This window comes from Daphnia pulicaria, chromosome 6, assembly GCF_021234035.1.
Source record: "Daphnia pulicaria isolate SC F1-1A chromosome 6, SC_F0-13Bv2, whole genome shotgun sequence".
Lineage (NCBI taxonomy): Eukaryota > Metazoa > Arthropoda > Branchiopoda > Diplostraca > Daphniidae > Daphnia > Daphnia pulicaria.
The window spans coordinates 21,632,957-21,648,309 of record NC_060918.1 but is presented as its reverse complement, the minus strand read 5'-3'; the positions used below and the strand labels follow the sequence as shown (position 1 = coordinate 21,648,309).

The following is a 15,353-nucleotide window of genomic DNA, read 5'->3' as shown; positions in this document are numbered from 1 at the left end:
GGCACAACGTTGTTTACCTGGCGGGCAGTTTACTTTGGTGGGTGTGCCTTGTTCACATTCACTTTAAAAGCAAAGCATTCATTTTCGATGGGGAATCTTCCGTATAGTCTTGGGCAAAGGGCGTTTCCTTGTGGCGATTCTTTTAAGATACAAGATTTTTGTGGTCATTGTTTAATAAAGTAATTAGAATACCAAATGTTTTTCTCACGTAAGCGCTTCCTCCTGCCGCATTTAACCCTTTGAATCATGAAACAAGCCTGGCTTTCAGACTCATAGACCTGTCCGTCTGGAAAAAGTTCTTCAGTTGTTTGCTCATCCTTACATAATTGTAAAATAGGTCACACTGATCCGAATCAGCGATGTAGTAAGGGAATCGTCTTTTTCGACATAGCCGCACGGGATCGCCATTCGTCACGTAAGCCAAGATATTTACTATTCATAGGGAAAAAAACGATTTTGATTTTGGTGAGGTTCACTCGGTATAATATGGGGAAAGTAACCTGCGAATGCGCAGTAAACCAACGTTGCAACACACTTGACCATGGTTTACGAATTACGACACAGCAATGATTGCTCCAGGAATCGGCACGACATCCTTCATGTACTTTATTACTTGATCTGTACTGCATGACCATTGAGTAGAAATCCTGCTATCTCTTCCACGAACCCCCGATTCTGGTAAAATTAGATGGCGATTCGATTTAATACAGAATAGCCAAGGCTCCTTATCTCTTTTGGGTTCTCACGTTTTCCCAATGAAAGCTTTAGCGTTGATGAGGATGTTTCTGTATCTGTTATGATGAAGATATTGCGTCATTCATACCCTTGCCAACATCCGCTAATCTAGGTTCGACAAGCAGATACATCCCAATAAATGTCAATGAAATGGATCACAATCGTGATCCTGTCAGTTACGGTAAGTTAAATCTTATATGTTATTTAATATTAGTTATCTTTAAAGACCATTACAAAATCTTGTTGTATACTGTACATAGTGGTGTTTTTCATGTTGTTGCAAGTTGATTAACTTATACATTAAGAAAGCTTCCGTTTTAATTCAGCAACTAGCCGATGCGGATGTCCACCCTGACGCCGTCCTTTTCCTCTATCTGACGGCCAGCGGTAAAGACATTGACTGGAGAAAAGACTGCCTTGCCAAGAAGATGTCAGCTGTAACACTCGACGCCCTGATGGGAGACGTCCCAGACCCAGCTGCTGGAACATGCCTCTGAGCTTCCGTGGGATTCCCGCTGGTTTGGCAACGTGTGCCGGCATAATTTCAACGTGGACGCGAGAGTCGAAGACTCGCCGGCCAACCAAGATTGGATCGACCTGATGGAAGCTCTCGAAATGAGACGACACATGCTGGACGTTGATGCTCTCTCCGTGGAAGGCGATGAGCTGGAAACAACTTTGTCTCGAGTGGCCCAGTATTTGGTCGTGGCTGCTGAATGGGACGGTCCAGGCCGTTTGCGAACTGCTTCGCCGTTTGACAAGTTGGCACAACTGGAACGTGAACTAAATCGCATCTCCTTGAAAACGGAAAGTGCAGATGGCGCCGCTCAGCTCCATCTCCTGTCTCTGATGGATCACGTCTTGATGCTGGGACATTATCGCCTGCCCTGCGAGGCTGCGACTCCCTGTGCGGGTTGTTGTCAGCTGGACCCACTGGCAGCGCGGCTCTCGTTCAGGCCGGACCTCTCCCCTGGATCGAGTCTCATTTGGCTCACTGCTGGGAAATGGTGACGCAAATGTCGTGAAGCCGTCGCGGGCAATACCAGGCCGTTTCGCCGCTCTTCTCTCTGACTAGCGTGAACGTCGTGGAGGGAGACGGTCAAGTGCAACTGGACCAATCGGACGAGAAGCTGGCAAGATTGAAGACGCTCAAGGAAATGCTCTGGACTAATGCGGACAAGATGCAAAGAGCCGATTTTGATCCGTTGCTCAACGACCATCGCCTGGCCGTCCAGTCGCTTCAGAAATTGATTCAAGGTGTTTGTCATCCATTGCGAATTCCGTTTAGCCTGGATTCCTGGAAACCCTGCGGGGTGATATAGTTACAAGCTATCGAAACCACCCGCACGCGCCTCTGAATTCGTGGAAAAGCCCAGTGATGTTGGATCCCTCTGGCTCCTTCTGGGGCTCGCCCGTTGCTTGCTCCTGTCTGCCGGCGACGAAGTGGATCCCGTGGAAAAGCGGAAACTCAAGGCCGTTCTGCGGCGACGCAAAGCCGACAAGGTGGATTTTTTTTTTAACTTAAGCGAGTAACATTTTAAATTTCAACCAAATCATAGGATTTTTTAGCTTAAATTTTCTTCCACAGATGGATAGCATAGTATATTAGCGCTGAAATAATATGTGAATCCAATCGGTCCCATGTCCCCTCTATTGTGCATCGCGCTGTTTGTGGTGGTTTCAAACCAGAGAGGAAATTTTCGATTCGAAGATTTCAAAGATCAATCAGCAAATATTTGATGGCCGTCAGACCTCTGTCAGCGTCTGCCAGTGAAGCGCAGTGAAGTTCGTTGTGGACCAAAATTGTCCATAATTGAATTCGGAGGCATAACAAATTTTGACACATTTTCCTTATTTGGCTACAGTGATGGATTCACCACAGATATGAATAATTTGGTGGATGAACGTCAGTGATCCATCAGGGAAATCTATATTGGTAGATAAATTATTTAAGCAATCTGCAATATCCTCAAATAACCCCGCCCGTGTTTGCTAGCGTCGAATCTAAAATGCGTCATCTCACTCATTTGATCAAATACCATAAGTTCTTTCATAATTCATACCTAAATTCACAAACAAATGTCATTCCCTAATTTAATTCTTAATCCACCCAGTAAAAAGTTATTGTGTACCTAGGTAGGCCATAAATTTAATCTTCATTTAATTTTCAAGAAATACTCGTTTGAGTACAGGACGTGTGGCCCAATGGATAAGGCGCCTGCCTACGGAGCAGGAGATTCCAGGTTCGATCCCTGGCACGTTCAAGTTTTTTTATCAACATTTTTTAAATTATTTTTCAAATTCCCCGTCGTTTTCATAACAAAATGAATTTAATAATCGTGTTGCCCCACCTACGGAACAAAGGATTTTAGAATAGATTCCTCGCAGGATCGACCTTTAGACCTTTAGTGGCTTAAACTGGCTTAGTAAGTTAGTATCTGTATGCGCAGTATTTGCGATGGAAAAAGGGAGTTACGATGTATTAAACTCAATTGAGACGCTCATTAATAAATGCTCCATTAATTAAATGTGATTAGATAATTGGCTTGTCTTCATTTTCAATTTCGACTTCCGAATTCCAAAATCCGAATTTTCCCCAAAAGTTATCAAAACTTGAAATATGGCAACAGAGTAACCGGCAATATTTATTTCCAATTTTCATTTAGAAAAGAAATTTTTTCACGCAGTGCGTTGAATGTTGATGATATAAATTTAAATCAGGTTTGTGGAAAATTTGAAGGACAATTGTAAACTATTAATTAAGGCTTTGTTCGTTTGAAAAAGGCCAATTGAATTCAGCTATGACAGATATCAAAGTAACGCCACTTGGGGCTGGACAAGATGTGGGGAGAAGTTGTATTTTACTACAAATGGGAGGAAAGAATATCATGTTAGATTGTGGCATGCATATGGGGTACAATGATGAGGTAAGTTTAGTTTTGGTTGTTCAAAAAACAAAGGTTTGTTTGTCCTTACCCAAATCTTTTATTCTGTAGCGACGGTTTCCAGACTTTTCATACATTGCTGACGGAAACTTGACAGAATCCCTAGATTGTGTCATCATATCCCATTTCCATCTAGATCATTGTGGGGCTTTACCATTTATGACTGAAATGGTTGGATATAATGGCCCAATTTACATGACTCATCCAACAAAGGCTATTGCTCCTATCCTTTTGGTAAGATTCTTTTTACATTTCACAAATTGGTATTATGTTACAGCATAATTTATACTTGCCAAACAGGAGGACATGAGGAAAGTGGCTGTAGAGAGAAAGGGTGAAACCAATTTTTTCACTTCAGCTCACATCAAGGATTGCATGAAAAAGGTTATTGCTGTCACTCTGCATCAAACTGTTCAAGTATACCATTTCTTACTTCAGCCAGGGTTTTCATATCTTGATTAAATTTTTTTTGTTATAGGTAGACTCAGAAATTGAAATAAAAGCTTACTATGCTGGTCATGTGTTGGGTGCAGCCATGTTTCACGTCAAAGTAGGCAACCAATCTGTGGTGTACACTGTAAGTTAATATTGGAAATCTTGGTTCTGTGCATACCTGTAAAATATATCTATTAGGGAGATTATAACATGACTCCGGATCGACACTTGGGTGCCGCCTGGATCGACAAATGCCGACCCAACATACTTATATCGGAATCCACTTATGCTACAACTATCCGTGACTCTAAACGCTGTCGAGAGCGGGATTTCTTAAAGAAAGTACATGATTGTGTAGACAGAGGAGGCAAAGTTCTCATTCCCGTGTTTGCACTTGGTCGAGCTCAAGAACTTTGTATTCTTTTGGAAACTTATTGGGAACGAATGAATCTTAAAGCGCCAATCTACTTTGCTGTGGGTCTCACTGAAAAGGTAACTTTGATTGAAATAGTTAATCTTTTGAATCCTCTTAAACTTTTTTCTCTTTTCATAGGCCAACAATTACTACAAAATGTTCATCACCTGGACCAATCAAAAGATTCGCAAGACTTTTGTTCAAAGAAACATGTTCGAGTTCAAACACATCCGTCCTTTCGATAAAAGTTACGCCGATACACCCGGTCCGATGGTCGTTTTCGCTACACCGGGAATGCTTCACGCAGGTCTTTCTTTGCAGCTCTTCAAAAAATGGGCACCCAATGAAAATAACATGGTGGGAAGAGATAAATTATAATACAAATGTATATTTTCAATTATTTCAACTAACTGGAATCCTTTTTTTTCCCTACGCAGTTAATTATGCCTGGTTACTGTGTCTCTGGAACAGTTGGTGCCAAAGTTCTCAGTGGTGCTAAAAAAGTTGAAATTGAAAACAGACAAGTAATCGAAGTGAAAATGTCTGTTCAGGTGAGTTATTAGGATTCACTAATACGCCAAATCTGTCAATTAATCCCATTCATTTGTTATCAGTACATGTCATTTAGCGCTCATGCCGACGCCAAGGGTATCATGCAATTAATCCAATATTGCGAACCTCAAAATGTACTCCTCGTTCACGGAGAGGGCGTAAAAATGGAGTTCTTGAAACAGAAAATTCAGCAAGAATACGGTATCGACTGTTACATGCCGGCAAACGGGGAGTCGGCGTACATTCCATGCAAACCTGTTGTTCCTGTCGATGTATCACTTTCATTGCTGAAAAAAGAAATGGCTCTCTATGATACGGTTGGCGCGCCAGACCCGAAACGACCTTGCCGTATGCATGGTGTGCTCGTCATGAAAGACAACGTAAGTGTACTTGTATTTAGCTATACTTTCTGCCTACATTTTTATTCATTTTTTTTTGGCCATAGGTTCTCAAGCTTATGGAACCCGAGCAGGCATTCGGTGAACTAGGTTTAAACCGGCATTCTATCCGATTCACTTCCTGTATCCAACTAAGATTACCCGGAACCGCTATTAGAGCTATGGATCAGATACAGCTTATTTTGAATTCGTAAGAATTCCCAATACTTTTTTTTTAAAGATAATATAACTTGAGCATCTTTTGTTTAAATTTACAGACAAAATACTAACTACCCGGTTAAACCGTCTGACGAGGGGTTACTCAATTTGGAGTCGGTTAGTATTAAAATGGAGACGACAGACAAAGAAGATCGCAAATCCATGATGATCTCCTGGGCCTTGCAGGTTTATTGTTGTTTTTAAAAACAAAACCTAATAAAGTTACTGAGTTTCTATTATTTTTTAGGACGAAGATTTAGCAACGTGGATTATGTCTTCACTACGACAAGTCATTGTTTGATAAGGTCGTGTAATCTCTGTGAATTACCTTTCATGAAATGAATACCCTCAATATGTATTGATAAAAAAAAATAATTTTTTAATTATCACTTTCACGAATATTTCCGATTGTCCGAGTGTAAATTATTTCCTTAATGTTTACATGCTTGGGGATCCCAACTACCCGAATTTTAGGAAATTGTAGACAATTGGCATGTCGCAATTCGTGTATTAGGAAGGTTTCACTCTAACTGTTAGGTTTTGAATCATTGTTCAAAATACTAGACTCGTACATCTTCAACTGTTTTACAAATCCCGCATTAGGTTGAGCTCTTGGTCTGGCAGCTTTGACTTGACTTATAGCCTCACAGAGACTCTTTTGTCGACGACACATTAGGAAGGCAACCACGATTGAAACAGAACGAGAAATACCAGCATTACAATGGACAAGCACACGACCGTTTTTAAGCGCTTCATCTATAAACTCAAAACACTTTGCAAAATGACAACTTAGCGGTTCTTCGGGCAAGTCCAAAATATGAACATCGAGATAGTGAAGGTCAAGTAATTTCTGAGATGGAACTCCGGCAACGTTCAGTACGTGGGTGATCTCATACTGTTTAATCAATTCTGCATCATTGGCAACATCTTGAGAAGCGACAAAAAGGCCTTCCTCCACTTGGCCAACCTGTAGATCTGGTGTGTTATCGATGACAAAACCGTAAGATTGTTCACTCTCCACTGCAACTCCGTCGCCTTCATGAAATACTCGTCCACTCGGTAAAGTCACTCGCGTAGTCACTCGGCGCAAATTTTGTCCCTTAGTTTTCAATAATTCGTTGAGGCTGCTCATCTTGAGGAATCTTGTAGCCAACGTCTAGAAGATACAATCCGTACGGTGGAGCTGTCATAGCTTTCGGATTCCACTGTCCAGGATGATCAAATAACTGACGGGCTTCGTCAAGGTTGATATGACCATTAGCTACAGCCACAACCAGAGCCACCATCCGACGCACTTGTCTGTACATGAACGACCGAGATTTGATGTGGAAATCATAAAAATCAATGCCCGAATACAAAGGATCGTATAAAGGATCAAACAAAGGCCTTCCAGGTTTGATATGGAAAGCATCTATTGTTCGAACAGTAGGGTACCCCGGTGGTCTCCCGCTGATGCCGTGACAGAATGACGCGAAATCTTTAGTTCCTTCAAATAGTTTGCAGACTTCAATAGCTTTGTCCAAACAAAAAGGTTTCTCTATGAAGTAGCACTTTCTCCATTCAATGACAGGATGACACTTAACATCCTCTGGGGTTACACCAATCCTGTAAAGGTAGTGTCTTGAATAACTTGAATATCTTGCATGAAAAGTTGATGGCACAGCTTCCACATTATTCACTGTAAGATTGATGTCAGATTTTTGACAGAACACATGCAAAGTTTTCTGGAGCTGAACTGGTGGGATGCAACTACCATTCTTCAGAAGCTCCAAGTCAACATGAGCTAAATTGCAAAATGAATGCACTCCTTGATCTGTACTGTTCAATACGGGAAATTAATTTTCATATTACTATAAACAAAGATTACAGGATATTTTTACCGGCTTGAGAACTGGACACCAGGTTCAAAGGAGGTAGCTGACTTTTTGTGTTGAAGGAATCTTAAAATTCCTTTTTCCAAAATTGTCTGAATTGAAGCTCGGTACGGAATTTCATCGTTGTATATTTCTCCAGGCTGTCTTTGTAACCCCCTGAGAAATGTAAGATTCGTTATTTTTTTTACATATGGTCACATATCCTTTTATGTACCGAAAGCGCGTTCCCGAATACGAGAATTTAATGAGATAACGCTGCATTAGAAATTTCGCTTTGTAAACTTTGCAAAAATAAAAAATAGACGGAATCACATCACATTGTGATTTGTGATTATTTCTTTAGCAGACGATGCACTTTACAAGTTGCCAGATTTTGAAAATAATGAATATAGAAGAAATGCAACGCCGAGTTGAAAAAGGGAAAATCTCACAAAATTTCCGATCCGACGACGATCTACGGTCTTGTTCTCAATCAGCTGCTAGTAGTACAGCTGGGAAAAATAGTGTTGGTATTATTCGTTTTGATTTTGTAATTCCTACTTTTCCTAAACATGGAAAACATAGGCAGCAAGGCTGTTGGATTATCCAGGCAGTACATGGTAATTTATATATTTCATCTAATGGTTGTTATGGGTGTGCTTCATGTTTACTTCTCGTTCAGCAATTACGTAACCTGGCTACAGCTGCAGCTGCGAAGCCTGCTGTTGCACCTCGAATCAAGAAATTTGCCGTCTATCGATGGAATCCTGATGTCTCTGGAGATAAGCCGCATCTTGAGACCTATGAAGTAGACTTGAATACGTAACAAATTTTAAACTCAGAAATTTGAAAATTTTGTGGCACGTCTAACTGTATATGTTTAGGTGTGGGCCTATGGTTCTTGATGCTTTGATTAAAATCAAGAGTGAAATGGACCCTACACTTACATTTAGGAGGTCATGCAGAGAAGGTATCTGTGGCTCCTGTGCTATGAATATCGGTGGTTGCAATTCTCTTGCCTGTATTAGGTAATTTGAAAATATTTTCAAACTGATCCTTTTGTATTAATTGTCTTCATTCTACAGCAAAATTGATACTAATTTGGACAAACCTGTGAAGATTCATCCACTACCACACATGTATGTTGTTAAGGATTTGGTGCCTGATATGAGTAACTTCTATGCTCAGTACAAGTCCATTCAACCTTGGCTGCAACGCAAGGATGAATCAAAGTTGGGGCAGAAACAATATTTGCAGAGTGTAGATGATCGTCAGAAACTGGTATCATTCCACTTGAATCTTGATTTGCACAATAAGTCCTTCTTGACTTTAAACACATTTTTTTACAGGATGGTCTCTATGAGTGTATTCTGTGTGCATGCTGCAGCACATCGTGCCCCTCTTATTGGTGGAACGGCGATAAATATCTTGGCCCTGCTGTGCTCATGCAGGTTAGGAATTTGCCTAATTCTGTGACGTTGTTCGTATTGCTGACTTGATTATCTTAGGCTTACCGCTGGATGATTGATTCACGTGACGAAGCTACTAAAGATCGTTTAGATCGTCTGAGGGATCCGTTCTCGGTCTTCCGCTGCCACACGATTATGAACTGTACGAAGGCGTGTCCAAAAGGCCTGAACCCGGGAAAAGCTATTGCCGAGATCAAGAAGCTTTTGACTGGTTTTGCCACCAAACCAGAACCAACAATGAATCCCGCTGGTTAAGGAAAATTATCACGCGCACATTCGCAATATGAGAAGGGCTGTAGTTGATTTCAGTTTCGCGTTTATTATACAACCTAAAACGACATACTTGCCCTATTCTCCTGTAGTTATGAACGAGAAATAATATAAGATTTTGGATGTGTTTCATCTGGAGTCATCAAATTAAAAGATTGTAGACCATGTAATTAATTATGTTCATATTCGTTGCCCAACGCTTTGCAGTAATGATGCCTTGTCCGCCGCGTTCAGTTTAAACTGAAGTCATTTCATACATCCTAATTCTTAGTGAGGTGGAACATGATGCCAGAGCAAAATTCTTCAGGTTACCTGTAACCGTGCAATCGTTATGTAATCATCTATCGACTATTGAGCCATAGAAAATGAAATTGGTTTGCAAAATGGTATTCAAATAGTAGCTACTCGGCTTTCTAATGACATCTGATCTGGTAGATCCCGTAAGCCGTGAGCTTTGCTTTCTCTTTAATTTATTTTACTCGCATTAAGCGTTGAATAATTTAGATTACAAGTCAAGAAAGGAATTGGTGCGAAGAAAATGTTAACAGGAAAATCTTGAAATTGTTATAGTGAACAATTGCATACATCATACAAATGTAATTACCTTTTTTACTATCATCAAAGCCTAAATCCTAAACTAAAAAAGAGCACTATGATGTATTTTTAGTCTGTAGTGAAGGGGAGACATTTTTTTCAAAAATTGTTCGAGGAACAAACTTTTTCTCCTTCAAGCTTTCCATTTCTTTAGCATCAACATTTTCAAGATTTTTTAGCATTCTCTCATCCCTCTGCTCCTCTACACTGTTTTTAAATGGTGTTGTTCTATCAGATATTATTCGTTCGATATTATATCCAATAACTCCGATAATGGCAGCAAACGGTAACGTTATATACGGTGCATTAACCCGTAGCATATTCATTAGAATAGGCCACATTCTAGGTTAATCTAAAAAATTTAAAATATAAGATTAGATCATTGTTGAAATTATAAATTATAATGAACAATCAAGAAGCCAAAAAATGCTTAAGCTACCTGTCAATGACCAGCGATTTCTGTACTATAAAGGGGAGTTATTTTGCAGCTCCGTATTTCAGTATAAACTAGACTGAACTTGCAAAAAAATTAAATACAATTAATCTTTAGAATCTTCGATTTGCTCGACTAAGAAAAAATCATTTAAAGTTATGTAAACGTCGACTGCTTCGAGATGCAACTCATGAACTCAGCATAGAAATCGCAGGCTTTGCGCTTTTGCAAAATTCGATATTATTTCGCAAAGTAATAAAGAAGTTTTATAGAAATTAAAAATAATAAAATTATATTGCGTACGATCACAATCGTATCAAATGTTCGTTTTTTTAAGAATTAAAATTAGCCGCAAGCAACGCTGTTAAGAACAAATGATTGCTGTTTATTATTATTTAATATTGTTGTGTTAGAAAAATCAGGTGAACTTAAGGTGATTTGATTGTCGGTATGACGTTTTCCTACTGTGTCTACCCAGGGACAAAATTTCTATAATCGAATTCTTGACAAATAGTGCCGGCCCTCTAAGGATTCCAAAAATTCCCGTGCGAATAAGTTACGCAAGGAGTCGTTCAGTTTCACAATAACGTTTGTTCTCATTGTCCCGAAAAACAGGAAACTGCACAAAACCTGTGTAGGGTGGTGTTCCATGGATAGTACACTCAGGTTTCTCAGTAACTTCTCAAATTGTCTAATCTCTCAGCTTTCCCCTGACATCCCATTTCATATTTTCATCCTTCCACAACTAGGTGAAAAATTCAGATGTCAGAATGCCTTTTAAACTGAGATTGAAGAAAAGCAAGCAGTACAATGTTGTGACCAAAACAGTTTTCGTTATTTGTGTAGAACTTCTTGATAATAGTATTGTGGAATGCACTCTTTCAGCAGATAGTCTTGGCTATGATTGCCTCGATAATGTTTGTCAACGTCTGGGGCTCAACCAGGTATCAAATTTTAAAGAGCAAAAGTTGAAATATTAACTAATTCATTTCCTGTTTACAGCCTGAATTTTTTGGATTACGCTATGTCAGTCAAAAGTCATACCCAAGGTTTATTCGCCAATGATATTTTTCAAAAAAATATGTTGCTAACCTTTTTTTTTGCGCAGAGTACGTTGGGTTGAACTTGATCGCCCACTCAAGAAACAACTGGATAAGCATGCCCAAGAGGCCTATCTGTATTTGAGAATCATGTACTATGTAAATGATGTCAGCCTTTTGGAGGATGAAATGACTCGGTATTTCATAACATCCTGCTACATTGTGAAATTGAATAAGTATTCATATTCAAAATCTAGGTACCACTATTTCCTGCAGCTGAAATCAGATGTCATGGAAGGAAGATTGAGATGTAGTTATAATGAGGCTGTTGTTCTTGCTGGTTACAGACTTCAAGGTATTGAACTATTACAGAGAAATCCTTTTTTCTCAACAACTAACTAACTAAAAAAAAAATATTTTAGCCGAATTTGGGGATCATGATCCTGAGCGTCATACTTTACAATACTTGAAAGAATTCGTCCTTGTTCCCAAAGTAAATAATTTTTCCTAAGATATGTTTTTTTAGTCGGTAATGTTATTAATTACAAATTTTCCGTGTAGCATCTTGTGACTAACGAAAGCCAGTTGGATGCTGTAACCGAAGCGGTAGCTGCGCAACATTCTAAACTACTTGGGTTTCCTCAACCTGTAGCTGAATGCTGGTACATTGTAGAAGCCCAACATCTTGACGGTTACGGCCAGGAACGATTTTTAGCAAAGGTTTTTACCCCAATTTTCAAATTCAAGCTTAGAGATTTGAATGCACGCTTTATAAACTTTCTCCGTTTGTATTTTCAGGAAGAACCAGCAGGCGAGGCACTGGTTGCTACGTCGTTGCAAGGAATTTTGGTGATGCGTAACAATACGGAGCGAGTTGTTTTTTACAGGTAGCGCCGTCGATCGTGTTGTTTTCTCTTTACGGTATTTTCAAGTTTTCAAACTTGCTAGGTGGGACGATATAACAAACCTGCTGAATCAAAAGAGAATGTTTGGTATCGAATGCCAACGTAGCGAAGAAAATGTTAACTTTTATTTCGATGATCCTGAAGCAGCCCGTTATGTCTGGAAATTAGCTGTTCTTCAAGTAGGGTCTACTTAAATTACTCGATATTTTAATGAAAACATTCTAATTGTGATCCGGTTTGGTTTTTAGCATACCTTCTACAAACAAACGTTGTTAACTCTCCAGTCCCTGCAATCCCAAGCGACCGAAGACAAAGATATAGACATGGGGATAGCTGGTTTAAACTTGGAATCAAACAGTGCGACTGTCAACAGCAATCTGGTCCCATCCACTTCAATGTTTGAATCTGCAGAGCCCAGGAGTTCCAGTGCAATGGCCGAATATCGCATTGATAGCTTAGGAAGTGTTCGAGCCCTACCACACTCAATTTCATCACCTACTTTAACAGTTTTAAATCCTGCTCAAGCACAAACGCATTTGTTAGCTGGCACTGCGGGCAGTGGTGGAGGATTCGCATCAGGTGCTGGATCACTTGCTGCCTCTCAACAAAATTTACGCGCTTTATTGCCGGCTTACCGTCCTGCACCTGATTATGAAACTGCCGTTCGAGTCAAGTACGGCGACGATATCGCGCAATTGCTTCTCAATCCAACTCCTCCAGTCCAGCAATCAGTACAACAACCAGCAGCTGTAGCTGTTCAGCCATCCGCTCCTGCACCTTTTCAGACACAGCAACAACAGAGTGCCCAACAGCAGATGCAGATGATGAAAATGTACAAACCCCCTCCGCCTTACCCTTATAGCAAAGTTGGCAGTAATAGTAGCCCAGACTTGGCAGTGGCCGTTATTAATGGAGTGGCACCGGTCAATTCAGGATCGATGAGCCATTTACCAGTTACTCAAGCCCAGACAGAAGTTTCTGCCACATTGCGAAACGGCGAGCCCATCTATCAAAATATTCCCTTACGCCAGCCCGGAAGCCAGCCGAATCTCTCTCCGTCCACATCCGCACAAACTGCTTCCCAACCCAGGAGAAAATGGGGTTTGCCTGTCCGTAGCTCGGCTCGTTCTGCTGTCATCAATCGCGTCCAGACCGATTCGCCTTCGTCATCCCCAGCCGCCAAGCGAAGTACCAATGATTCAACGTCCAGTTCTGCCTCCCACTCTCATCACTTGGTTTCACCCGCCAGAGCTGCCCCTGCTGATGCAACTCTTGTCAAGGATCATTTGGTAATTCAACAAATTTTCAGCAGTAATTAGTTGAAATTATAGTGAAGAGGATTTATTTTGCCATTTTCTTACAAAAACGACCATCTAGCGCCAAGAAATGGAATCCCGATTGGCTGATGGCCAACTTCTCCTGGAATTTGAACTGATTCCCAGACGAAAAGCCGGTGCGGATTTTAGCATGGCTGCTCACCCGGATAACGCATCTCGTAACCAGTATGGACAGTTTTCAGTAAATTATTGCGTTGTATTAGTAATTAAACCATCGGTTGTTTCTTTTAGGTATCAAGACGTTTTGCCCTACGAGGAGAATAGGGTTAAATTGACTCCCAGCCGAGAAAACCGAACAGGCTACATCAATGCATCACACATCTCCGCTGCTGTTGGTTCGGCTCAACGCTTCTACATTGCCGCTCAAGGTCCACTGCCATCCACCGTAACTGATTTTTGGCAGATGGTATGGCAAAGTGACGTCTACGTTGTCGTTATGCTAGCCGACACGACGTCAAGCAGCAATAACGGTGGACAGCAAACCCCAACTCACAACACAAAGTCGGTCAGCTCTTTGCGAAGCCACGTCAGCAATAGCAGCATGAATGGTTACAGCGGTTTTATTTATTGGCCGCAACAAGATGCTGCCACATTAGAATTTGGCGAAGTACTTATTGCATTGCTCATGGAATACCTAGAGTTTTGTTTTTATTTGTTGCTTTTTTTGTTGTTGTTGTGGTTTAGTACAAAATCACGCGGCAGGTTGGCAAACTATCCGGCCGTCAATCCATCACAAAGTTAGATGTAACTCACCTGCCAACAGCTCAACAACGCAGCATTTGGCATCTTCAATACTCTGACTGGGCTGATCACGGTTGCCCCAAAGATGTGACCTCTTTCCTTAGTAAGACAAATTTCATTGGATATGTTGTTTAAACTTTGGGGTTAACATAAAAATAATTACTTTCAGGTTTTTTGGAGGAGATGGACACAGTGCGAAGACATTCCGTGTCTGATGTTCCACTGGGTAAGAACCGAAACACGCCAGTGTTGGTTCATTGCGGAGCGGGTGTTGGTCGAACAGGTGTCACCATCGCTTGCGACGTTTTACTTACATCACTCGATCACAATGTTGTGAGTAGTTTCAAATTTGCTCAATCAAATTATTGGGCTAATGTTCTTTCTATAATCAACAGGTCGTCGACGTCCCGAAACTTATTAATCACCTGCGCCAGCAAAGGATGCTTATGGTGCAGACCGTTGCCCAGTATCGTTCAATATATGCCCTACTACTTGCTTACCTTGGCCGCTCTCGACTCATTTGATCTTGCAATGATATATTTAAAAAACACACACACACGATGCATTCGGCCTTTGATTCAATTGTTGAAAGATGAACAAGCCAATCAACATGTTCCTCCATTTTTGTGATACTTAGGCAATTCATATGATCACCAACCATTATTTGCTTGCTTTTTTTCATAACATACCACTATTAATGAATTGTGGGAAAGCTATTATACAATTTGTAAAGAGTTAAAGAGTGTTTCAATCACATGCGTTTCTTCAATTTCTATTGCATTTCTACTAACTCCACGATGTGCAGCAATTTTATAGATTATTAACTCACGCCTAGTCCCTATGACGTGCCTTTTTTTATTGATAGAGAATTAAATAATAAACGATATTTTTAAAGAACACCTGATCTTCATTCATTTTACAATTAATAAAAATTCTCGAATTAATATAATTGAAATTCCCTAGATGCTCTACAATTTGGCGACGTGGAACTCAATATACCTATCCTCCCCCCTTAAGCCAGGCACGAGTAAGC

At 40.5% G+C, this 15,353-nt stretch overlaps 5 protein-coding genes and 1 non-coding gene across 11 annotated transcripts; 4 read left to right on the top strand and 2 right to left on the bottom strand.

Moving 5' to 3' along the window:
- The first annotated feature begins 2,926 nt into the window (after positions 1-2,926).
- Positions 2,927-2,999, top strand: Trnar-acg. Its single transcript has one exon. It is a non-coding gene; the product is annotated as a tRNA-Arg (tRNA).
- Positions 3,000-3,341: 342 nt separating this feature from the next.
- Positions 3,342-6,079, top strand: LOC124342650 (integrator complex subunit 11-like). 4 transcript variants are annotated; one of them, XM_046795720.1, is made up of 12 exons: positions 3,342-3,456; positions 3,520-3,662; positions 3,732-3,914; positions 3,981-4,097; positions 4,159-4,257; positions 4,314-4,607; positions 4,669-4,887; positions 4,968-5,081; positions 5,145-5,462; positions 5,528-5,670; positions 5,738-5,864; positions 5,926-6,079. In XM_046795720.1, the coding sequence occupies exons 2-12, from the start codon at positions 3,537-3,539 to the stop codon at positions 5,977-5,979; spliced, it is 1,794 nt and encodes a 597-aa protein (XP_046651676.1). In that variant the 5' UTR covers positions 3,342-3,456; positions 3,520-3,536; the 3' UTR covers positions 5,980-6,079. The 4 variants fall into 4 exon arrangements, with proteins under 4 accessions (XP_046651676.1, XP_046651677.1, XP_046651678.1 ...); XM_046795721.1 differs by having other exon boundaries at positions 3,356-3,456; positions 3,500-3,662; XM_046795722.1 differs by having other exon boundaries at positions 3,365-3,457; positions 3,507-3,662.
- Positions 6,080-6,154: 75 nt separating this feature from the next.
- Positions 6,155-6,810, bottom strand: LOC124342852 (dual specificity protein phosphatase 19-like). The gene has a single exon (XM_046796040.1). It carries the CDS (start codon positions 6,808-6,810, stop codon positions 6,205-6,207), a length of 606 nt encoding a protein of 201 aa, XP_046651996.1. The 3' UTR covers positions 6,155-6,204.
- Positions 6,779-7,910, bottom strand: LOC124342792 (tRNA pseudouridine synthase-like 1). Its single transcript, XM_046795959.1, has 3 exons — positions 7,767-7,910; positions 7,559-7,708; positions 6,779-7,496 (listed from the first exon to the last, which is right to left on the bottom strand). Exons 1-3 carry the CDS (start codon positions 7,811-7,813, stop codon positions 6,779-6,781), a joined length of 915 nt encoding a protein of 304 aa, XP_046651915.1. The 5' UTR covers positions 7,814-7,910.
- A 68-nt stretch (positions 7,911-7,978) lies between these two features.
- LOC124342804 (succinate dehydrogenase [ubiquinone] iron-sulfur subunit, mitochondrial-like) lies at positions 7,979-9,423 on the top strand. The gene is made up of 6 exons (XM_046795978.1): positions 7,979-8,151; positions 8,214-8,353; positions 8,416-8,559; positions 8,617-8,812; positions 8,881-8,982; positions 9,040-9,423. Exons 1-6 carry the CDS (start codon positions 8,104-8,106, stop codon positions 9,253-9,255), a joined length of 846 nt encoding a protein of 281 aa, XP_046651934.1. The 5' UTR covers positions 7,979-8,103; the 3' UTR covers positions 9,256-9,423.
- A 1,230-nt stretch (positions 9,424-10,653) lies between these two features.
- Positions 10,654-15,219, top strand: LOC124342583 (tyrosine-protein phosphatase non-receptor type 14-like). Of its 3 annotated transcripts, none has more exons than XM_046795594.1 (16): positions 10,654-10,745; positions 10,812-10,971; positions 11,047-11,241; positions 11,300-11,346; positions 11,406-11,534; positions 11,595-11,692; positions 11,760-11,830; positions 11,899-12,057; positions 12,136-12,224; positions 12,286-12,421; positions 12,491-13,531; positions 13,620-13,744; positions 13,811-14,186; positions 14,264-14,423; positions 14,490-14,653; positions 14,716-15,219. In XM_046795594.1, the coding sequence occupies exons 3-16, from the start codon at positions 11,068-11,070 to the stop codon at positions 14,842-14,844; spliced, it is 2,898 nt and encodes a 965-aa protein (XP_046651550.1). In that variant the 5' UTR covers positions 10,654-10,745; positions 10,812-10,971; positions 11,047-11,067; the 3' UTR covers positions 14,845-15,219. The 3 variants fall into 3 exon arrangements, with proteins under 3 accessions (XP_046651550.1, XP_046651549.1, XP_046651551.1); XM_046795595.1 differs by having other exon boundaries at positions 10,713-10,730; XM_046795593.1 differs by having other exon boundaries at positions 10,696-10,963.
- The last annotated feature ends 134 nt before the right edge of the window (positions 15,220-15,353 follow it).

Bases quoted from the DNA above. Each gene is read 5' to 3' on its own strand.
- LOC124342650 (XM_046795720.1), top strand. From the start codon at position 3,537: ATGACAGATATCAAAGTAACGCCACTTGGGGCTGGACAAGATGTGGGG. The intron at 3,663-3,731 runs GTAAGTTTAGTT...TTTATTCTGTAG, and splicing joins ATATGGGGTACAATGATGAG to CGACGGTTTCCAGACTTTTC. The intron at 5,671-5,737 runs GTAAGAATTCCC...TTAAATTTACAG, and splicing joins ATACAGCTTATTTTGAATTC to ACAAAATACTAACTACCCGG.
- LOC124342852 (XM_046796040.1), bottom strand. From the start codon at position 6,810: ATGAGCAGCCTCAACGAATTATTGAAAACTAAGGGACAAAATTTGCGC.
- LOC124342792 (XM_046795959.1), bottom strand. From the start codon at position 7,813: ATGCAGCGTTATCTCATTAAATTCTCGTATTCGGGAACGCGCTTTCG. The intron at 7,709-7,766 runs GTACATAAAAGG...TACATTTCTCAG, and splicing joins TATTCGGGAACGCGCTTTCG to GGGGTTACAAAGACAGCCTG. The intron at 7,497-7,558 runs GTAAAAATATCC...CGTATTGAACAG, and splicing joins GGTGTCCAGTTCTCAAGCCG to TACAGATCAAGGAGTGCATT.
- LOC124342804 (XM_046795978.1), top strand. From the start codon at position 8,104: ATGGAAAACATAGGCAGCAAGGCTGTTGGATTATCCAGGCAGTACATG. The intron at 8,354-8,415 runs GTAACAAATTTT...GTATATGTTTAG, and splicing joins TATGAAGTAGACTTGAATAC to GTGTGGGCCTATGGTTCTTG. The intron at 8,560-8,616 runs GTAATTTGAAAA...TTCATTCTACAG, and splicing joins AATTCTCTTGCCTGTATTAG to CAAAATTGATACTAATTTGG.
- LOC124342583 (XM_046795594.1), top strand. From the start codon at position 11,068: ATGCCTTTTAAACTGAGATTGAAGAAAAGCAAGCAGTACAATGTTGTG. The intron at 11,242-11,299 runs GTATCAAATTTT...TCCTGTTTACAG, and splicing joins AACGTCTGGGGCTCAACCAG to CCTGAATTTTTTGGATTACG. The intron at 11,831-11,898 runs GTAAATAATTTT...TTTTCCGTGTAG, and splicing joins AATTCGTCCTTGTTCCCAAA to CATCTTGTGACTAACGAAAG.